An 18,324-nucleotide genomic window follows, 5' to 3' on the forward strand; every position below is an offset into this window, starting at 1 on the left:
ATAAAATTGCACCAACCCCTTTATATTATAAAGTACAGGAGAAAATAGCCCAGAAAATATTGGGTTGTCTTCATCTTTCCTGGTACAACTGAGTATGTAAGTAGGATTAAAATACAACGTAGCAGACAAAACAAGGCCAACAACGATGATTCTTAGACCTAAGTCTAAGAATCATCAGACTATAATCAGCATCTTAAATCACTATTCAAAGAAGAATATCTCAAATCTGTGATTTGGAGTCTATCACATTCAAGGCTGAACAATTAGTGAGGGTGGACTGAACTGGCTGAATGGCAGGGCTTGGAGGGTTTTTAATCAGTGGCACAGTCTACCTCAACCCAAAGCTTCATACTGGGCCCAGTATTGTTTAACTTACTCATCAGCAACTTAGATGAAGGGATAGAGTTCATCCTCAGCAAGTTGGCTGAGAATACAAAGCTCAGTTGAGTGGTGCTGTGCTACCCTTCAGAAGATCTCACACACTGGAGGGATGGGCATGGGCAGAACCTTTTGAAACTCAGCAAGGGCAGGTTCAGGGTCCTGCACTTGGGACAGAAGTGCACCACTACAGGGTGGGGCCAACGTGCTGGAAAGTAGCTCTGCTAAGAAGTACCTGGGGGTCCTGGTGGCCAAGCTGCCCATGAGCCACACCCTCATGGCTAAAAAGGGCAGAGTAGTCTGGGCTGTATTAGTAAGATCACTGCCAGCAGGTTGATGGGGGTAGTCCTCACCCTCTACTCAGCCCGGTGAGGCACATCTGGAGTTCCAGGCTCCCTAGTACAAGACAGATGTGGAGCAAGTCCAGTGGAGAGCTATGAGGATGATTAGGAAAGTGGAGCATCTCTCTTATGAGTAACAACAGAGGACAATAGGCCTGCTTAGACTGGAGAAGTGTGAGAGGAAACTTCATCAATGTGAAGTCTCCCTCACCAGAAATAGTCAAGAACTGTCTGGACACAATCCTGTGCAATGTGCTTGATGGAAATCTGCTTGAGCAGAAAGTTTGGGCTAGATAACCTACAGCGGTCTGTTCCAACCTTAACCATTTTATGATTTTATTACAGAGCCACAGTTCCATTTCCACTCAATTTGTGTCTCAAACCCATATAAATACAGTCTGTGTATAACTCACACATAACTTTTGCAGGGCAGTAGTTTTACACATACTTTTGTCATTCATTTTCCTGGTACAATGAATATGAACAAAAAAGTGCATTGAAGTACAATCACTTACACTCTTTGATGAACAGATAGACCAGCGTTAATACTACAGTGTGTCCACTAAACAGGAAGTCTCCACACAGGATGTGGGATCCAGTTATGGATAGACCACCACCAGAAATCAATCGCAGGATTCTCTGAACCTTTGCCTGAGAGTCTCCGTTCAACTAGAACACCAGAAAGAAGTATCATAAGTGACTCAAATAAACTTCTTGCCCAAACACATGTAGAGTCAGGGAGACAGGGATAAAAGGACAAATTATCTTAATTTTCTTCAGGTTTCTTTCACATATTCTTAAACAAATAAGCATGCATTTCCAAGTTGACAGGTGATAAAGATCAGTTTGGTAGCACTAGCATTCCTTCTATACTTTCAATCTATATTCAGTCTATATTCCATCTATACTTTCCAAGGCTATTTTAGAATATGCATTGTATGAGAATGAAATGCAGAATATACTGAAATGGTAAACATTAAAAATTTGTAAGGTCAGATCTCTCATCACAGCAGTTGACATAATCAATGAAATCCATTAAAAACCAGTAACAACCTTGCATACAAATTCTGTTATTCTGTCCAGAGCTGACCAGTATTTCTACTGAGTAAAACCCTCAAACTCACTCCATTTTAGATTTAATTACAAACTCATTCAGGACTTAACTCCTATTTGGAGGATGTACATTTTTAAAGCATGTATCAGGACCAGCTTTTGATTTCTTATAGATACTAGGCAGTTTTAAATTAATTCTAGAAAAAAAATCCAAGAAAAACAGATAACTGTTTTCCACAATCAGAAAACTATTCACATATTAAAAAAATCCAGAAGAATGACCATCAACTGTTTTTCCAAAGTTAAGTAATTAATCCTGGTTTCATGCTAGCAAAATGCACTTTCAGCAGACACATTTGCATTTTCCTTTGATTACCTCTTCTCACTCCTCAATACAGTCTATTACATAGTCATTCCCCAAGCTGCTAGAACAAAACCATTAAATCTTTACAATAGTGGCAGTTAAATAAAGCATTTTCAAAACGACACTGATTTGCAAGAGAATTATTTCATCCACTATATCCCCAAGTTGTCTCAATGTATAAGACAACAGCCATGATGCTGTAACTCAAGACTAGAGATCTTATCCAAGAGGTGACAAATTTATTCCCTCACTAAACTGGCAATACTTTTTTTCAGTACAGCTAACACAACAGAGTTTGTTCCAAGGAATTTTAAGTCTACAACTTTTTATTAGTAACCTAAAGTGGGAGTAACAACTCCTTTATGTCACCATTTAATTCCAGTGTAATTAAATTTTTAAAATATTTTTGTAAAACTATTAGTACATCCATGTTTCTGTATGTATCAGTTCATGTACTTGTAACAAGTTCATGTACAGCTGAACTTGTTTAAGTCACATTCCTATCCATTTTGCAGGTTGGAAACCAAGACAGGCAGCTGACTTCAGGTATTGTAATAGCTCTTGACCAAATAGTGTGAGAAACTAGGCAAAGCACGTAACAGTGTGGGTTTTTACAGGGATACAGCAACAAAAGCTTGCATATCAGGCTATGAATTACAGTATTGACCTTGAGTATCCTACCACATAAGAAAAAGATATTGCTACAGTATTAAGAGTGATTAGCTTGAGCCTCAGAAGCAAACTGATTGTTTAGTAGCAGCAGTATTTCAACCTAAGATGTTCTGAAAGGGAGCAGCTAAATCCATCAACAATTTGAGGCTCTGTTATCACACAATTTTGGGTTTATCACTACCTGTGTTTCTGGAGACATCAACTGAAAGTAATTTGTGTTATTTAGTAATACCTGAAACATTATCTTCTATTTGATCTAAGGAGCCATCAGGACTGATGCAGGGACTAAGGCAAGAAGCAAGAGGCAAAGACTCTTACCTTAGGTGCACACTGAAAATGCATTCCAGGCACAGGTAAGGTGGTAACGTACATGGTGATACAGCGGTACAGATACAAAGTTCCTATTATAAAAAAGAACCTGCGTCCCACTATTGATCTGAAAGTAAGCAAAGGGGGAAACAGATTGAGTACAAAGTTTACATGCAGGATATTCAACAGTTACATTTGATAGCTGAATCCTTAGAATGAAAGAGCAGCTCCACCCCAGCTCTTCACCACACACTTCTCTGAATCAAATATTAAAATATCCCTCGTCCACTTTTAGTTTTGTTAGCTCCTTATACTGTGAAGCTCTCACCAATTTAAGATGGCCTCAGTCTAACTTACAGGTGTGGCCAGGCAGTTTTCCTCAACTCAGTGACCTTTCCTTTTTAGTCCCATACTATAACCCCATTCTTGACTTAAATATATGTAGTTTAAGAAAGACACAGGAGAAAACTTCTATTTAGCTGTAGAGGACAGTGGGTTCTTCCTCAAATTTGGATGAGGTTTTCTGAAACCAACATGATTTCCCCAGTTTAAACATCCTCACTTCAGTAAACACACTTTGAAAAGCCCAATCTCAGAATTAACTTGACTAGTACAACATAGGTGTCAGAAATTCAAAATTCAAAAACATTATTCAGTAATCAGAAAACCTGTATTTCCATATTTGGCATAGACACTAGAACATTTTGTAAACAAGCCATCCCTTTGTTATTTTCCTGCCAGCCCTATTTTACAATATTGTAAAGTATTTTACTGTATGACTTCTTTCCAAAATGAGCAAGGTAAACATACAGCAGAGAAAAAAAATATTGCTAACTTACTTGTATCTAAGAAACAACCACTGGAATATCCATAATCCAAGTAGTATCATTCCATTTATTTCTGATACAGAAAAAGCCCACTTCACACGATCAATGTAATCAAAAAATTTGTCAGGCAAGGGAGGGCTTAGCTCCTTTGGAGGTACTCTCTCATGGACCACAGTGATCATGACAGTTGTTAAGATCAAGTTGAAGAGAGCGTAGACAAATGCAATGCCTGTTTTCCACCATTCCAGAGGGAATTTGTTCCTAGATTCAGCAGGCATAGCAATCTGGATGTAATCAGGATACTTCTTGGCTGTTTTTCGCAAGCCATTAGACAAGCCCTTTGGTTTGCTAGTGCCATTTTGGTTCTCTTCATTGACAGAGAGAGTAGGTCGTGAGTAGCCATTAGAAGTCTCATTTGGCTGACCCTCCATGTGCTCTTCAAGCTTTGCTGTCTCAATGGTATTCATTTCCAAGCTGTATGGCCAAGGAGGCTTTATTAGTGACCAATTTCTGGGCTCTCTGAACTCTGTTATTCCTCAAAGTCAAATGTTCTTGTTCCTAGATGACTTCTGTAGAACTCTAAAATGCATCCATTGTGCTTTCAAAGGAATTTGTGAAGACAAATCTTTCTTCTAGAGCTGAATCATCTGCAAAAAAAAACCCCAAAACAGATACTGAGGGCCTTCATAACTAGTAATGCAACAGTGAACAAAATATTCTCAGAACAGGCATTTTTAAGTATTTCAATTCCATCATCCAAGTCTACTCAAACACAGTCAAAAGGCAAATTATTGTGAAATAATTCAAGCCAACTCCTACTTGATAAATCTCATATCAGTTTAAGAACTAGTACCAACTTAGACTTGGGGTTTTTATAAAGGACAAGATCCACAGCCTTTAATGATCATGACATCCCTTGCTTTATCAGTTATCAGAATTAATCCATATTTGGAGCAACATCCAAATTTGCTCCATATTTGCAGCAACATTGAATTTTACTGCTTAGAGATTTCTATGCAAAACATCCTGATTTTGACCATAGGATTGCTACAGATATTAATAGATATTAATATGGGTTGTCATATAATGACAACCCATCAGACAAATCCTGTCAGTTCAGGTGATGGGGAAAAAAAACCAGAAGGGTACTAGGGTACTACAGAATTCAACTTTGTAGGGCATAAATTAATTTAGATTCATCTAGAAAATCTACTCAATAGATAGCTCCATTAAATTTCATTAGATCTAAATGAATATTCCATCAAGTCAAAAATGCATTTATATAGCCATTGTAATACCCACTAAATGTCTGAAATTTCAGATAATTGAGAAATATATCCCTGGATTCGATTCTTAGTTATGGTACACTACACACAGAACAGATGACAAATGAACTTGTGTTTGTCCTTTAGCTACTTTAAAAACAAATCTATATAGATGGTTTTTAAACAGGAACAAATAGAAAGAGTCATTATTACTCAGGATTTATTTCAGGCTGCATTTGCTAATTCATAAAAGTTTTGCAAGCTAAAACCAGGTGATATGTTTTATAACAAGTTTTTCTACAAGGAGCAAAGAATGAAGTTCATCTCTAGCAAAGACATCTTGCTGTAAAAATAAAGGCCATTTCCCCATCTCTAAAGTTCTGTGAAACCACTTACTCACCATAGCTGTGATGTACCTGTTTTTCTTACTCTGTTCAGCTCCTATGACAAAAATAGTATTACCATGTACAAATTGCTCCCCATCTACCAGTAAATTGTGATTCTCTCCTATTTTAGTGGTTCCTGCAAGAGAAGTTCAACACTGCTACCCCCTCAAGTCTCTGGATGCCAACTGCAGGTTGCCAGTTTGCCATGCTTTGTGTGCAATTAATTCACCATGATGGCAGCTGGAGCTGCCAGTCTCCCTAACCATACACCACAGGACTTGCTTAAGAACATGCCACCTGCTTACAGGACAATCTAAACTAAAGAGCCTGGAAAGTAAAGTGATTATGTTTTGATCCTTCCAGCCTCATCCCACCCAGAGAAGACATTTAACATTGTCAGCACGTAAATCTCACTGATTTTCTGGGTGCTGCTCCAACCACTGAAAAAGACAAGTAAAAGTTCAGATCCCAAATATGAGATTCATACAAATAAAACTGAAATAGCTGAGAAGCATCTCTAAATTTATCGCTCAGCAGTGTTTCTGAAATCCACTGCCATTAGTTGACATTCTCTAAATTCCTGATCAACAAGTGTATGATAACTATCCATACACAACACATGCAAACAATAGACACCCAAGAAAACAAGTGGTGATTTTTGATGCTTTTTCTCCCTCCTACCAATCATATCAGGATCTCTGCACCTCTAAGGGCATGTTTAACCCATCAGCCAGACCAGAACTTCTCTGATGCTTCCTACAACTAAAAATACCCTTTCAGAGTATCTACAAAAGCAACAGCCTTACTCAAAACTATACCAGAATAGTATTTCAGCTTTCACAAGTCTTTTTCTTAACATACACACACTCTTCTATTCCTTCTGTCTACTACTAAAGTTAAGCATATGACAGAACACTTTAGTGACAGTAGAGAAAAAAAACTGAACCCAATTGCTTATGTTTTGGAATGCATGTACCTAACATTCATCTACTAAGTCAAGACCCCACTTCTCACCATTCTGTTACATATAGCAGCCACTGAGGCAGCAATCAGCAAAACCTGGTAAATTTTACATCCTGTGCAGTTGAAACATTATTAGAATTATGCATTAACTGAGAGCAAACTACCTTAGTTATTTCCTTCTCTTCCCCACAAATACCTAACCTAGTGCCTAGTGACATAAGTGAAAGATTTTACTTTCAGATATTTAATGTCATCCAAGCTTTAAAGATCAAAGAGTATCTGAAGTACAGATGAACAATAACATAAGAACCTAAAAAGTCAAGTGGTGCTCATGTTCTCATATTAACCTATTAAGCAAAACAATTATAGCTACAGCTTGCAGGAGAAAGTTGTGTTCCTTCCTGGTACTTTTAAATGGATTGTAAGGCATATTGATCTACCACTTCTGATGGCTCATCAAGATTATTTCAAGCAGAGTGCATACTGCAGCCAAAAGTTTGTTTATATTGATAATTAAAGGTGCTATATATCATCTGATGAGTGATGTGTAAGAAGGTAAGTGCTTTCCTTTATAGTACCTTTGCAATCTCTTTCTTCTATATTCTAAAAGAAATTAGCAACTCTATTGATGAAAAAGACAAAAGTCCCTCAGTCCCTTGCCAATCTGACTGGCCAGAGAAGTGACAGATACAGAGGACCACCAGCCTAATCATCCTCTGCAACTGGCTGTAAAAGGAACTCCCTAGAAGTGCACAGGTTCTTCTGCCAAGTTCCTGTCCTCAATTCAAATATAATTCACCACCCAAAGTGGTTCCTTTCAGCTTCATGTTGTCCTTATGATCCTTTTGATAAAATATCCATTTGATTTTTTTGTCAAATCCAAAACATCCCCATATCAAAACCAGAAGATGCCCACAAACTGCCTAGTAGAAGGCCTTCAGCAACCAGGCAGCAATGCTTATATCTGGCCATCCTGCCAACACCTAGGTCTGAAAAGCATACTAAATTGCTCTAAAATAGGGAGCAACTACTGGGGAAGTCTCAAACTCACAAAAAACTGGCCAAGTAACCCAAAAGGATAAATAAAATTCCTATAAGGGATACCTCCAAGTTTTAGGAAAAAGTTTTCCTTTTGGAACCACTTCTATACCTTCTAAAAATGAATGTTACCTTATCAAGAAGCAGAGTTTCTTAAGCAGCAGCTTTACAGCAAAAATAATAACTGCCTCAAGAAACAACATTTCAAAGAAAATCTTTAGAATTAACAAGATGCTAAAAGAGGAAGTGCCGTAATATTTTATCATGAGCTCCGACCTGCTCCCATGCAAATAGCATCCCTTAGTTTTCTTCATCCCCATTAGGCTGTCATTTGAAAGAAAATAGTTGATGGGAGGGCACAGCTTTGAGACAAGCATCAGAAAGCATGTCTGCATTTGGCTCTTTATGCTAGAACTTAAGAATAACAGAGTTTTATTTAGCTTGTTAGTCATCCAATTTTCATCTAAAGGTCATTTTCACATAAAGTTAGCTCCCAAACGGTATTTCTCATCCAGTATTGGAACTTGCACATCTCTCAAAATATTTTAATTTCTATAATTTATGAAGGACTGAATAGTCACAATTTCCACAGGGTTTTCAAATAAGCAGTTCTTAACCTACTGTTTAAATACTACTTGAACAAGAATATCCAAAACAGTGAGACTGATCTATTCTGACATAAAGAGAAGCTATACTTTCATATACAAAATAGAAAATACTTCTGATAGTACTATTTTAAAGCTTTTTGCTAAGGCTGGTAATCAATCAAACATTTGATACAGCTGTATTTGGTAACTGAAGAAAAAGGGTCTGCAAACAAATTACAATTTGAAGTAACTTATCACACAGTTACTGGCAGACAATTTTTTGCTAGCTTGTATTTTGATCAGTTAAATTTTTAGGACTATCTATGGAACTAGAACTAAAAAAGCCAGATTACCACTGTTATCTAGACAGCAATGAATAAAAACTTCCTTTTAGGGGTTTCTCCTTAATTTTGATTTTTGAAAGCATTCCAGATCTCACTATCCCTTCTTCCAGGCTATATGTTCATCTCACAGCATGCAGGCTGCTGGAAAGAATTAAAAACAAGCCCACCACCACCCAAAACCTCCAGAAGACAACTGCTGTGATGCTAAAGAATTGCAAGTAAAACAAAGCTGGATTACAGAAGTATTGTTCATTATCATCACATTATCACTTGGAGTAAATGTTAGCTTTTTTATAAAAAAAATTAGCTATTTACATCATATACAGTTATTTTCAGCAGTAGACAGAGTAGTTACTCTGTCTACCCTGAGAGGGGGATTTTGTAAGTCCCTCATTTAGGATTACTAATATGTAGTATTAGATTTAATACTAGAAGACATCTTTAAGGACTAAATCCCTACACTAAATAGAGTAGAAAAAGCTTCAAAGTTACAGGTTTTCCATTTGTAGAAACCAAGTTTTACCAGTCCTGTGGAATTCTGTTTCTTCATACCTCTTAATAGTAAAAAGTATGTTAGGTTTCATTTTCCTAGAAATTCATTACCCAGTCCCAGTGTGTTCTACAGACAGTGCCAGGTTTCTGAAACAGTATGTCCCAAAAAGCACCCAAAAAACCCCCATTTGTAGCACTACAGAATGATTTGGGTTGAAAATTACCTTAAAGGTCATCTAGTTCCAACTCTCCTGCCATGAGCAGGGCCACCTTCCACTAGAGCAAGTCCTTAGAGCCCCATCCAACCTGTCCTCAGAAACTAAACAAGCAAGGAAAAAAAGTATCTTTAAGCTCTTTTATCATTTTGAACACTGCTGAGTAGGTTCGCCTTAAGTGCTTGAAGGGATCTTCAAACTCTTGAACTGTTTGGTCCCCAGGCTCTGAAGGACTGTATTTGGTAACTAAGAGTCTCATGTCCTTTAAAGGTGACACCATGACATAGCTAGATTTTCCTTGTGATTAGTATTACCCTTATCTTTCAAGAAACAATATCACAATAGCTGTCAAATATTTGTTATCTTTTAGTGCTCCCGTAACTCATTCTAGAAATAAACCATATGTACATGACAAAGTTGGCTTTATTTGCAGGTTAACAGTCTTCCCTAAAACAAGTGTTTTGAGAATGGTCAGTCATACATCTGTAGAACCAGCAGAACAAACAATCATTCAGGTTAGAAGAAACCTCACGAGGTCCCTGGGCCTCTGGCCAGGATCAGCAGTGACTCAGGGTTTCAATCCAGCTGTACTTTCCATGCCTACAAAGAAGCACAACCTCCCCAAGCAGCTTGTTTCACTGCATGGCTGTTCTCACAGTGAAAGCTGGACTTATTTTTGCTGTTTTGCTTGTTTTTTAACTGTTAAATCTACTGGTTTTGTATCTACTTCTTATTAGAAGTTACAGCCTTTGTATCTCCCCAGTGCTGTGAAGAGCCTGGTCCCCATGTTCCTGATGGCATCCTTGCAGGCATGAAGGGGCTGCAGTCAGGTACCTCTGAGACTGCTCCTCTTCAGGCTGAAGCAACCCAGGCTCCTCCAGCCTCCCCTCCCAGGCCTGTGCTCCAGCCTCCTGACCACCCTGATGGTCCCTCTGCTGGCCTTGTTGCCATCTCATGTTTTGCCTGGGTGAAGGACCAAAAACCAGATACATTATTCTAGACAGCCAAGTAGTACTGAGCAGAGAGGAATAATCATTTCCCTATAAATAATGACTATATTCCTATTAAATACAGCTCAGGACAATGTTGTCTGCCTTCACTGACAATGCACACTGCTAAATCCCTTTTCAACAGAGCTGAAAGTATTAATGTTATTCCAATGTTAAAGCCTAAAGACTCCCTCACAACTTTTTTATACCAGAAAAATAAGATTAAGTCTTCTTCCTGCTTAACCCATACTCTCTAAAATGAGACTGCTTCAGTATTTCAGATCTGCACAGAAAGGTCTGCTAACCTGAAGTGATATTTAGCTCTGAATCAGCTGCTTTTGAATAAAGGCAAAAAGGTTCTCTACCACTGCATATTTTGTAACATTGCAAAAAAACTGTTTGGCTCATAACCTTCTCCTATTCATTACAAAAGCCTATTATAAACACTGTACAAAGTATGGAAGTCACTGTTCTACCTCAGTTTCATCAGACAAAATGCCAAAAATGAGTGCCAAAATAAGCCTCTGGATTGGGCTTTTATGTGCAGGCTGGCTTCCTTCATTCTGCTAGAGCTTCAGAGGCACTGCTTAAGCACCACTATCCAAAGCAAGATTCTCCTCAAAGAAACAGCAAAGTCTAAAGATTTGTTAAGAGCCTAGCAGCACAACAAATGCCTCAAGTCTTTCCTAGCTGACTCAAAAGTTGCAGACACCGTTTGTGAGGTAAGGGGGATCCAGCACAGGAGGCAGGAATGTTTTAGACTATTTTGTGAAGTCCTCCACCTAGTTACAGAGGGTAAAGGTTGCACTTCATAATGGAAAGTCAGACCCAGAGATTAGTCACCACTTTCAGTACAGGGCAGTGAGAAGTCACAGTGACTAATGTGTGCTTTAAAGTGACTGTGTGGCAGCTTATCAGGCATCAGGCAGCTAGAAGAGGAAGTTACATAACAGTAAATTGATCTGTGATATACCCTAAAAATATTTGAGTAATTATTAAGAAGATATTGCCTGTCAAATTTTTCCCCTATGTTACTTCCAAAAAGCAGCTGTGCCAACACCAAAATCACAGAATCACACCTTCAAGATCATCCCATGCCCTAAAACTTCAACTAAACCATGGCACTGAGGGCCACATCCAGTCTCTTGTTAAACACATCCAGGGATGGTGACTCTACCACTTCCTCAGGCAGACCATTCCAGTACTTTATCACCCTTTGTGTGAAAAACTTTTTCCTAATATCCAACCTATATTTCCATTGATGCAGCTTAAGGATGCGTCCTCTTGTTCAGTGCTGCCTGGAGAAAGAGACCAACCCCCACCTGACTACAGCCACCTCTCAGGGAGTGCTGAGAGTGATAAGGTCACCCCTGAGTCTCCTTTTCTCCAGGCTAAACACCCTCAGCTCCCTCAGTCATTCCTCACAGGGTTTGTGCTCCAAGCCCCTCCCCAGCCTCGTTGCCTCCTCTGGACACACTCCAGCATCCCAGTGTCCTTCCCAAACTGAGGGGCCAGAACTGGACACAGCACTCAAGGTGTGGCCTCACCAGTGCCCAGTACAGGGGAAGAGTGACCTCCCTGCTCCTGCTGGCCACACCATCCCTGACACAGCCCAGGATGCCATTGGCCTCCTTGGCCACCTGGGCACACTGCTGGCTCATGTTCAGCTGGCTGCCAACCAGCACCCCCAGGTCCCTTTCCTCCTGAGCACTGTCCAGCCACACCGTCCCCAGCCTGTAACGTTGCAGGGGGTTATTGTGGCCAAAATGCAGAACTCAGCACTTGGATTTATTAAACTTCATCCCACTGGACTCTGCCCATCCATCCAACCCTTCCAGGTCTCTCTGCAGAGCCCTCCTACTTTCCAACAGACCCACACACACTCCCAGCTTAGTGTCAGCACCAAATTTACTAATGAAAGACTCAATCCCCACATCCATGCCATCAATAAAAATATTGAACAGAGCTGGCCCCAGCACAGACCCCTGAGGGACACCCCTGGTGACTGGCCACCAGCTGGATGCAGCACTGTTCACCACCACTCTCTGGGCCTGGCCATCCTGCCAGTTCTGAACCAGCACAGAGTGCTCCTGTCCAAGCCAGGGGCTGCAGCTTTTCCAGGAGTGTGCTGTGGGAGACAGTGCAAAGGCCCTGCTGAAGTCCAAACAGACAACATCCACAGCCTTTCCCACATGCAAGTAAGAGGTCACATTTCTGAGAACACTCTAGTGTACTTTCTGCAGCAACAAGAACCCTCCTCCTTAGAAGTTTAAAGTGAGAGTACAGTTATAGCTTAAATCTGCACAGCATTTTACAATATCAGCAGTAACACATAAAAGTTGCACAATCCAGAGAAAAGGCTTTTTAGCACTGAGGTGTACATAGAGGCTCCTCCCTCATAACTTGCTTTTTAAAAGCCTGAAACAGACAATAGTCCTAGAAAAGTATAGGACTGTAATCCTCACCCCACATGAGTTCTTAAGACAGGGCATATTTAAAACTAATTAGTATCATACTACAAGCTGGTTTCACATATCCCTCAGTTCATGTGGCACATTACAAATTGTGACTCTGTACATAGCAGCAACACTTGCTGTGTTCAGAGACTCAAGCAGCAGAAACATCCCCTTGCAGAAACACCCATATCTACACACCCACACACACCCTTGTCGGGTGGCATTCTGACCAGGGTTTTAGCCTCTCTGCCAACAACAGAGGACTAGCACACTGCACACTGTTAAAACCGGTCAGAAAAGAATCAATGACTCGCTTCCCCTCTCTTCTCCCTAAGAACAGTTTTCAGCTTGCTCAACTCTGTTGATGTAGTTGCCTGGAAAACTTTATGAGTATTAGTTAAGAGGGATGATGCTCACAGTAAACAGAGTGACTAAAACTCACCAAGAAACATGATGTAGTTCCTATTTTGGTCTTCCTCTCTACCTTCTTGCCACACCTACCACCAAGCAGCCTAAGGCTTGTGCATCACAATCAGCAACCCCTGTCAACTAGAGCTGGGAATATACAGATCACTCATTCAAGCTGTTTGTTTACAGGCTCAGACATCCAAATCTACATCTAGCTCATACACTACAGTTCCCTGCCCCCCCCCACCCCCAGCTTCTGTCGATACACTTTCAGAAATAAAACCTGGTAAATTTAATTCTAACACCAAGTCAAGAATACTGAGCAATTTCAGCAATTACCAAAATCAATCCAGACATGTTTACTTAGGGGATTAGAAAAGCAGCAAAGAACCCTTTCATAATATACTCTTCAAGCTTCCAGCTTGCAATAATCAAAATTATATTAAGCTTTCCATATGTAACTGGGTTTCTCACTGAAGTTCTATGCACCAACTTGAAGCACTACAGAGTTAAAAAAAGACATCCTAACCTAAGCTTCCAATGCAGTCCCCTCTTTTCTTTAAACTTCAACAAGTATTCCATTAGCTCAAAGCTTTCTATTAATAGAAGAAAATACTTTCCACATTATGCTGGCAGGAAAAAATATTTCCTTTTTATATTATTTAATTAAGAAAAGACAGTGTTTAGCTTTAAATACTAAACACTTAAGTACTATGCACTTCAACACTTCCTTCTTCATTTTTGTTTCTGCCACAGACTGATGAACAGAACACTTGTTTCCTTAGATTGCCAGGCAGAAGAAGTGATTATCCTATCTCCCCACAACACAGGATATAATTGTTGAATAAATGTTCTGAGAGGATGTTAACAGTGGGGCAGCAATGAAAAATAATAACAATTATAATCTAAAATCTTTCTGTAATACCTTTCCCATATATTTAGCTATCTCCATTTCAGCCACACCCTACAGGTCATAAAAAGAGGCCAAGAATCCTATTAATGTGTTTTTACTGCCCCTCACAGAGCTACTATTTAAGAACCTAACTAAACATCTCCAAAATAATTCCAACCTCTCTTCATTATTCCCTGCTGAACTGCAGCCTTCGGTAAGAACAACCCAGCATTAAACACCAGGCCAATAACGAAATTCCTTCATGTCAAGCAACTCATGAGACTCAGCATAAAGGCTTTCATCATTCACATCAGTACTTTTATTTATTTGTCTTCCCCTTCTTGCCTAATAGTTTGAGAATTCTTTTTGCCTTTTTAAGAGCTTTTAAAAAGGATTTAAAGAACCAGCTTAGAAAGGACTGAAATAAGTTGGTGATGTTCAAATTCCCACTTACTAAAAATATAAGATTAAAATTATTTCTGCAAGAAAACAGCTGAATAGCATCTTCAGCTGAAAAGTCATCATTGCTCCTAAAAAGCTATCATTAGAGTCTTTCATTGTAACATCACACAACTGCTTTGTAACACCTACATCTTGCACATCATGCACACACAGCATAACTAAAAAGGAACAAATTAAATTAATGACTGAAATTACATTGATCTTATCCTACCAGTTGGTAAAACCTGGTGTGAAAGTACTGAAGTGACTCTCAATCTACACAGGATGATGTATATTACACTGTATCATCATGTACCTCAAGTAGCAACTTCCACACCTTAAACCTTGTGTTTTACTCAGGGAAGGCTTCTGGTCACCACTGAACCTGTTATCTTTGGAAGCATAGGCAAGAAAATGATCACTCAAATCAATCTAGGCTGAATGTGAAGTGGAAATACAAGCTGGCCAATCAAACTGCCTGCTAAATGGCATTCATACCAGCAGCACAATGTGCTGCACTGAACATTATTTATCTTCCATTTCTTCATTTAAGTAACATGACTTAACTTAAAATTCTGAGTCAAGAGACTATTTACACAGGAAAAAAAAAACCCACAGGCTGGAAACCAGGATCCCTTCTGACCTTTGTCTTATTGTCCACAAAAAATCTTAGGGCAGAAGAAGTAAAGAATGAGTGATCAAAAAAGATGTTTCAGGAAGGATATTTGGAAAAAGTGATTTCCAAACATACATCCTTATTCTTGGTCACATTTTCATGGGAGGCCCTAAAGCTTACTTTAAAATAGAAAGTATTCTATAGAAATTATCCAAAAAGCATTTTATGGCATTCTCATCCCAATGTCCAGCAGGCATCTAGATACACATTGATTTGGGAAGAGGGAGGGAGGCCAAAGATGTGCTATGTAGACTATCTGAAACATGGAGGGCCAAAGAGATTCTGTAAACTGTTCCTCAGTCAGAACTGCAGCTGAAAAAACTGTTTGGGACAAAGTCAGTCTCATCTCTAGACTCCCTGAGACCAGTGATGTGAATGTGTGCTAAGTAGCCATGGTGTACAATAAATAAGTGGTGAATCAACTAATACCACGTGATCAGTTACAAAAGTCTAAGGACAGAACTAAGTGTTCAACTGGAAATAGTGCCAAGCAGTTTTAAAAGAAGAGAATGAAGAACTTGGCAAAATTAGGGCACAGTAAAAATAATTATTCTGGTCTACCAACTGTCTTTTTCCATGAAGGAGGACACTATCTTATTACATACTGCTATTTCTGCTGTGTTCCTGCATAAGTTTTCCTCAAAAATACCAAATATGTCAAAAGATCTGCATCTATAAGCAAGAACAGATCACATTCTGGCTTTACAAGTAGCCTTCTAAATTTAGGACAAATGGGCATAATCTGAGAAAATTGTTGTCTAGAGCATAGCTTGAATTCGAGACCCAATAGTGGCTTGGATTTCAAGAGCTTTCATTAACACAGCACTACAGCAAGCCAGGCCATTTTTAAGGTACTTACCTGGCTAGATGCTGGCCAGGACAAGGGCTTGCACAACACAACCTCTGCTAAAATCAGCTGTTGCAGGAACTGCTCCTGCATTTTGCAGCTAGAGCCACTGCAGGTGTCTTTGCTGTCTCTTTGCTACTCTCCTCTGGGTGAGTATCATCTTGCCAGGAGGAGGAGGGCACATCCAGCTATCAGTGGCACCAAGAATATCCTAAATTCACATCAATTCTAGACATACAGCAAAGGGAACAAAGGGAAGTCTCACACAGATTTAACCTAGAAGATCCCCACATCAGCTGCACTTGAGCACCACTATAAAAGGTGGGTAACTTGACCATTTCAAAGGTGCACAATTGACACACAAAACTCGCACATGGCAATATTAAACAGGTGAATGCCACACCCTGCATGACAGACATTGTATAACAAGAAACACCCCCACAGGAGCAATTACAGTCTGCAGAGGAGAGGCAGCAGCCTTCTAGACTCATGCAACCCAACTAGGAAGAAATCAAAATTCCACATTATATTAGGTTACAACCGTAACTCTCAAGATGCATGCTAAGATGTTAATGACAGCTGGGGTAGACCAAGATGGCCTGAAAAATTCCATACCAATCCCAGCTCATGGAATTTCTTAACACTGCTTTATCAAGACAACATACAAAGATGGGGATGGTTCAGGACTGGCCATAAAAGCTGCCACCCAGGAAGACATTTTATTTATTTGGAAGCAGAAGCCAGGCTGGGGTACTAGCATATTCCAGCCAATGTAAAGCTGTTCCACTGCCAGAGCAGCAGAATTAATTAGTTAAGCTCATGCAAACAGTCTAGGCCATGCATGTTTAACTTATATGACAGGTCAATGTTAATTTTATTGAACCACATGAAGTGCAGTTATCCATATTGTACACCTGTATAAACAACACCAGTGGATCACAGGTTACCCATGCATTGGTAAGTTTTGCTGATAAAGAACAGAAGAAATCTACCTGAAATCCCAGAGTAGATCCATTTTCTCTCCTTCCTAGTACTTTAACATGAAAAAAGTTTAAAGAACCCTGTTTTAAAAGAGTCTTTTAACACAAGGAATGCAAAATACTGTTCTAGCATAAGACAAAAATTGAGTCAGAATTTCAGTTTAAGATCTTCAGAAGAGAATCTATGCCCTACAGTAGGTATATTATTCCTCCCTGAAACCTTCCAGATGAGCTCCATATCTCATGCAAGACAAAGAACACAAAAGAAACAGGTTTTAAACACAGCAGTGTTACAGTCCAGCAAAGACTGTAAACAAATCAGCCTAAAAAATAAGTCCAACCTCTGAACAAATCTGATTGCCTTTTCACATAATGCACATTTTGAGCTGCCCTAAGTATTGAATACTCAGATGTATGGGTCTGATGCAGAAAAGAAGTGCCACATCTCTAGAATTAAGGCATCTGCCATAGCCTACATTTTCCTATATTCCTGGGAGAGCTTTACAGAATACACTCAAACAAATTAAGTGTTGAAGTTTAAATCCAACAGCATGAGTAACTACCCTAATCTAAAAAGGATTGTTCAGAGAAAGTTCATGGCTTCCCAAAGCTTCCTCATGTCTGACAGTAATATTTATAAAACAGATTTAGACAGAACTGACACTTGTTCAGTTCTGCTTCTGGGGGCAAGAGCACAAACTGATCTCTTATTCTACAAGGAGGCAGTCAGGGCAATCACCTGAAGTGTCCAGGATAAAAACTTGCAGTAAAATTCCTTAAGCATATTCAGACACCAGAACACTGAATATTCACAGACACATACTGAGACACTTTCCAGGAAGAAGCTGAATTGCCACTAACCCTCAACATTTGAGCTAATGTGCAGACTTCACAGCAGGCAATTGAAAAAAACAAACACAGAACAAGCAAACAAAAGCTTCCAACAGACACCAACTGGAACAGGTACTATTCAGTCTAACTACACAAACCACTTTCTTAACATTTACAGGAGACAGAAAATCACAAGACAAGGGGCTCACACACTTCACAGACTCCTAGAGCTGTAACTGTTAGGTAAAAAGCTGCATGTTCTTTGACATGTACCAGCATGAAAATCTGACTTACAGCTTGGTTATCTGCAAACGTATCTCATGGGCAATCACTGCACTGGGTGGGTGCTGCCTGGCTGAGAGGTAAACAGACACAAAGCTCCTCTCGGACCTTTGAACTCTCCTAGACTGACAGGACTCACGAAAAGAGGAGATGAGAGGTGTGCAAACAGTGTTATAAAACAGTCATAATAGTGACAAGACAAAAACATCATCCTAAATAGCAATACATTTTCTGTCCACTAAGATTGTCTTTTTCTCCATCCATACACTATGACAAATACACAACACT

The 18,324-nt window shown here is 39.5% G+C and overlaps 1 protein-coding gene across 1 annotated transcript in view; it reads right to left on the reverse strand.

Moving 5' to 3' along the window:
- The window catches only part of SGMS2 (sphingomyelin synthase 2), a 40,062-nt gene that overhangs the window by 13,368 nt on the left and 8,370 nt on the right, over nucleotides 1-18,324 (reverse strand). The window contains exons 2-4 of the mRNA XM_071431787.1: nucleotides 3,957-4,591; nucleotides 3,127-3,244; nucleotides 1,235-1,388 (exon numbers count right to left, since the gene is read on the reverse strand). Coding sequence (XP_071287888.1) covers nucleotides 1,235-1,388; nucleotides 3,127-3,244; nucleotides 3,957-4,411 — 727 coding nt within the window. The 5' untranslated portion in view covers nucleotides 4,412-4,591. The remainder of the gene's footprint in view (nucleotides 1-1,234; nucleotides 1,389-3,126; nucleotides 3,245-3,956; nucleotides 4,592-18,324) is intronic.

The sequence above is a fragment of the Agelaius tricolor genome, unplaced genomic scaffold (assembly GCF_023055355.1).
Source record: "Agelaius tricolor isolate 1412-34295 unplaced genomic scaffold, bAgeTri1.0.p SCAF_8, whole genome shotgun sequence".
NCBI lineage: Eukaryota > Metazoa > Chordata > Aves > Passeriformes > Icteridae > Agelaius > Agelaius tricolor.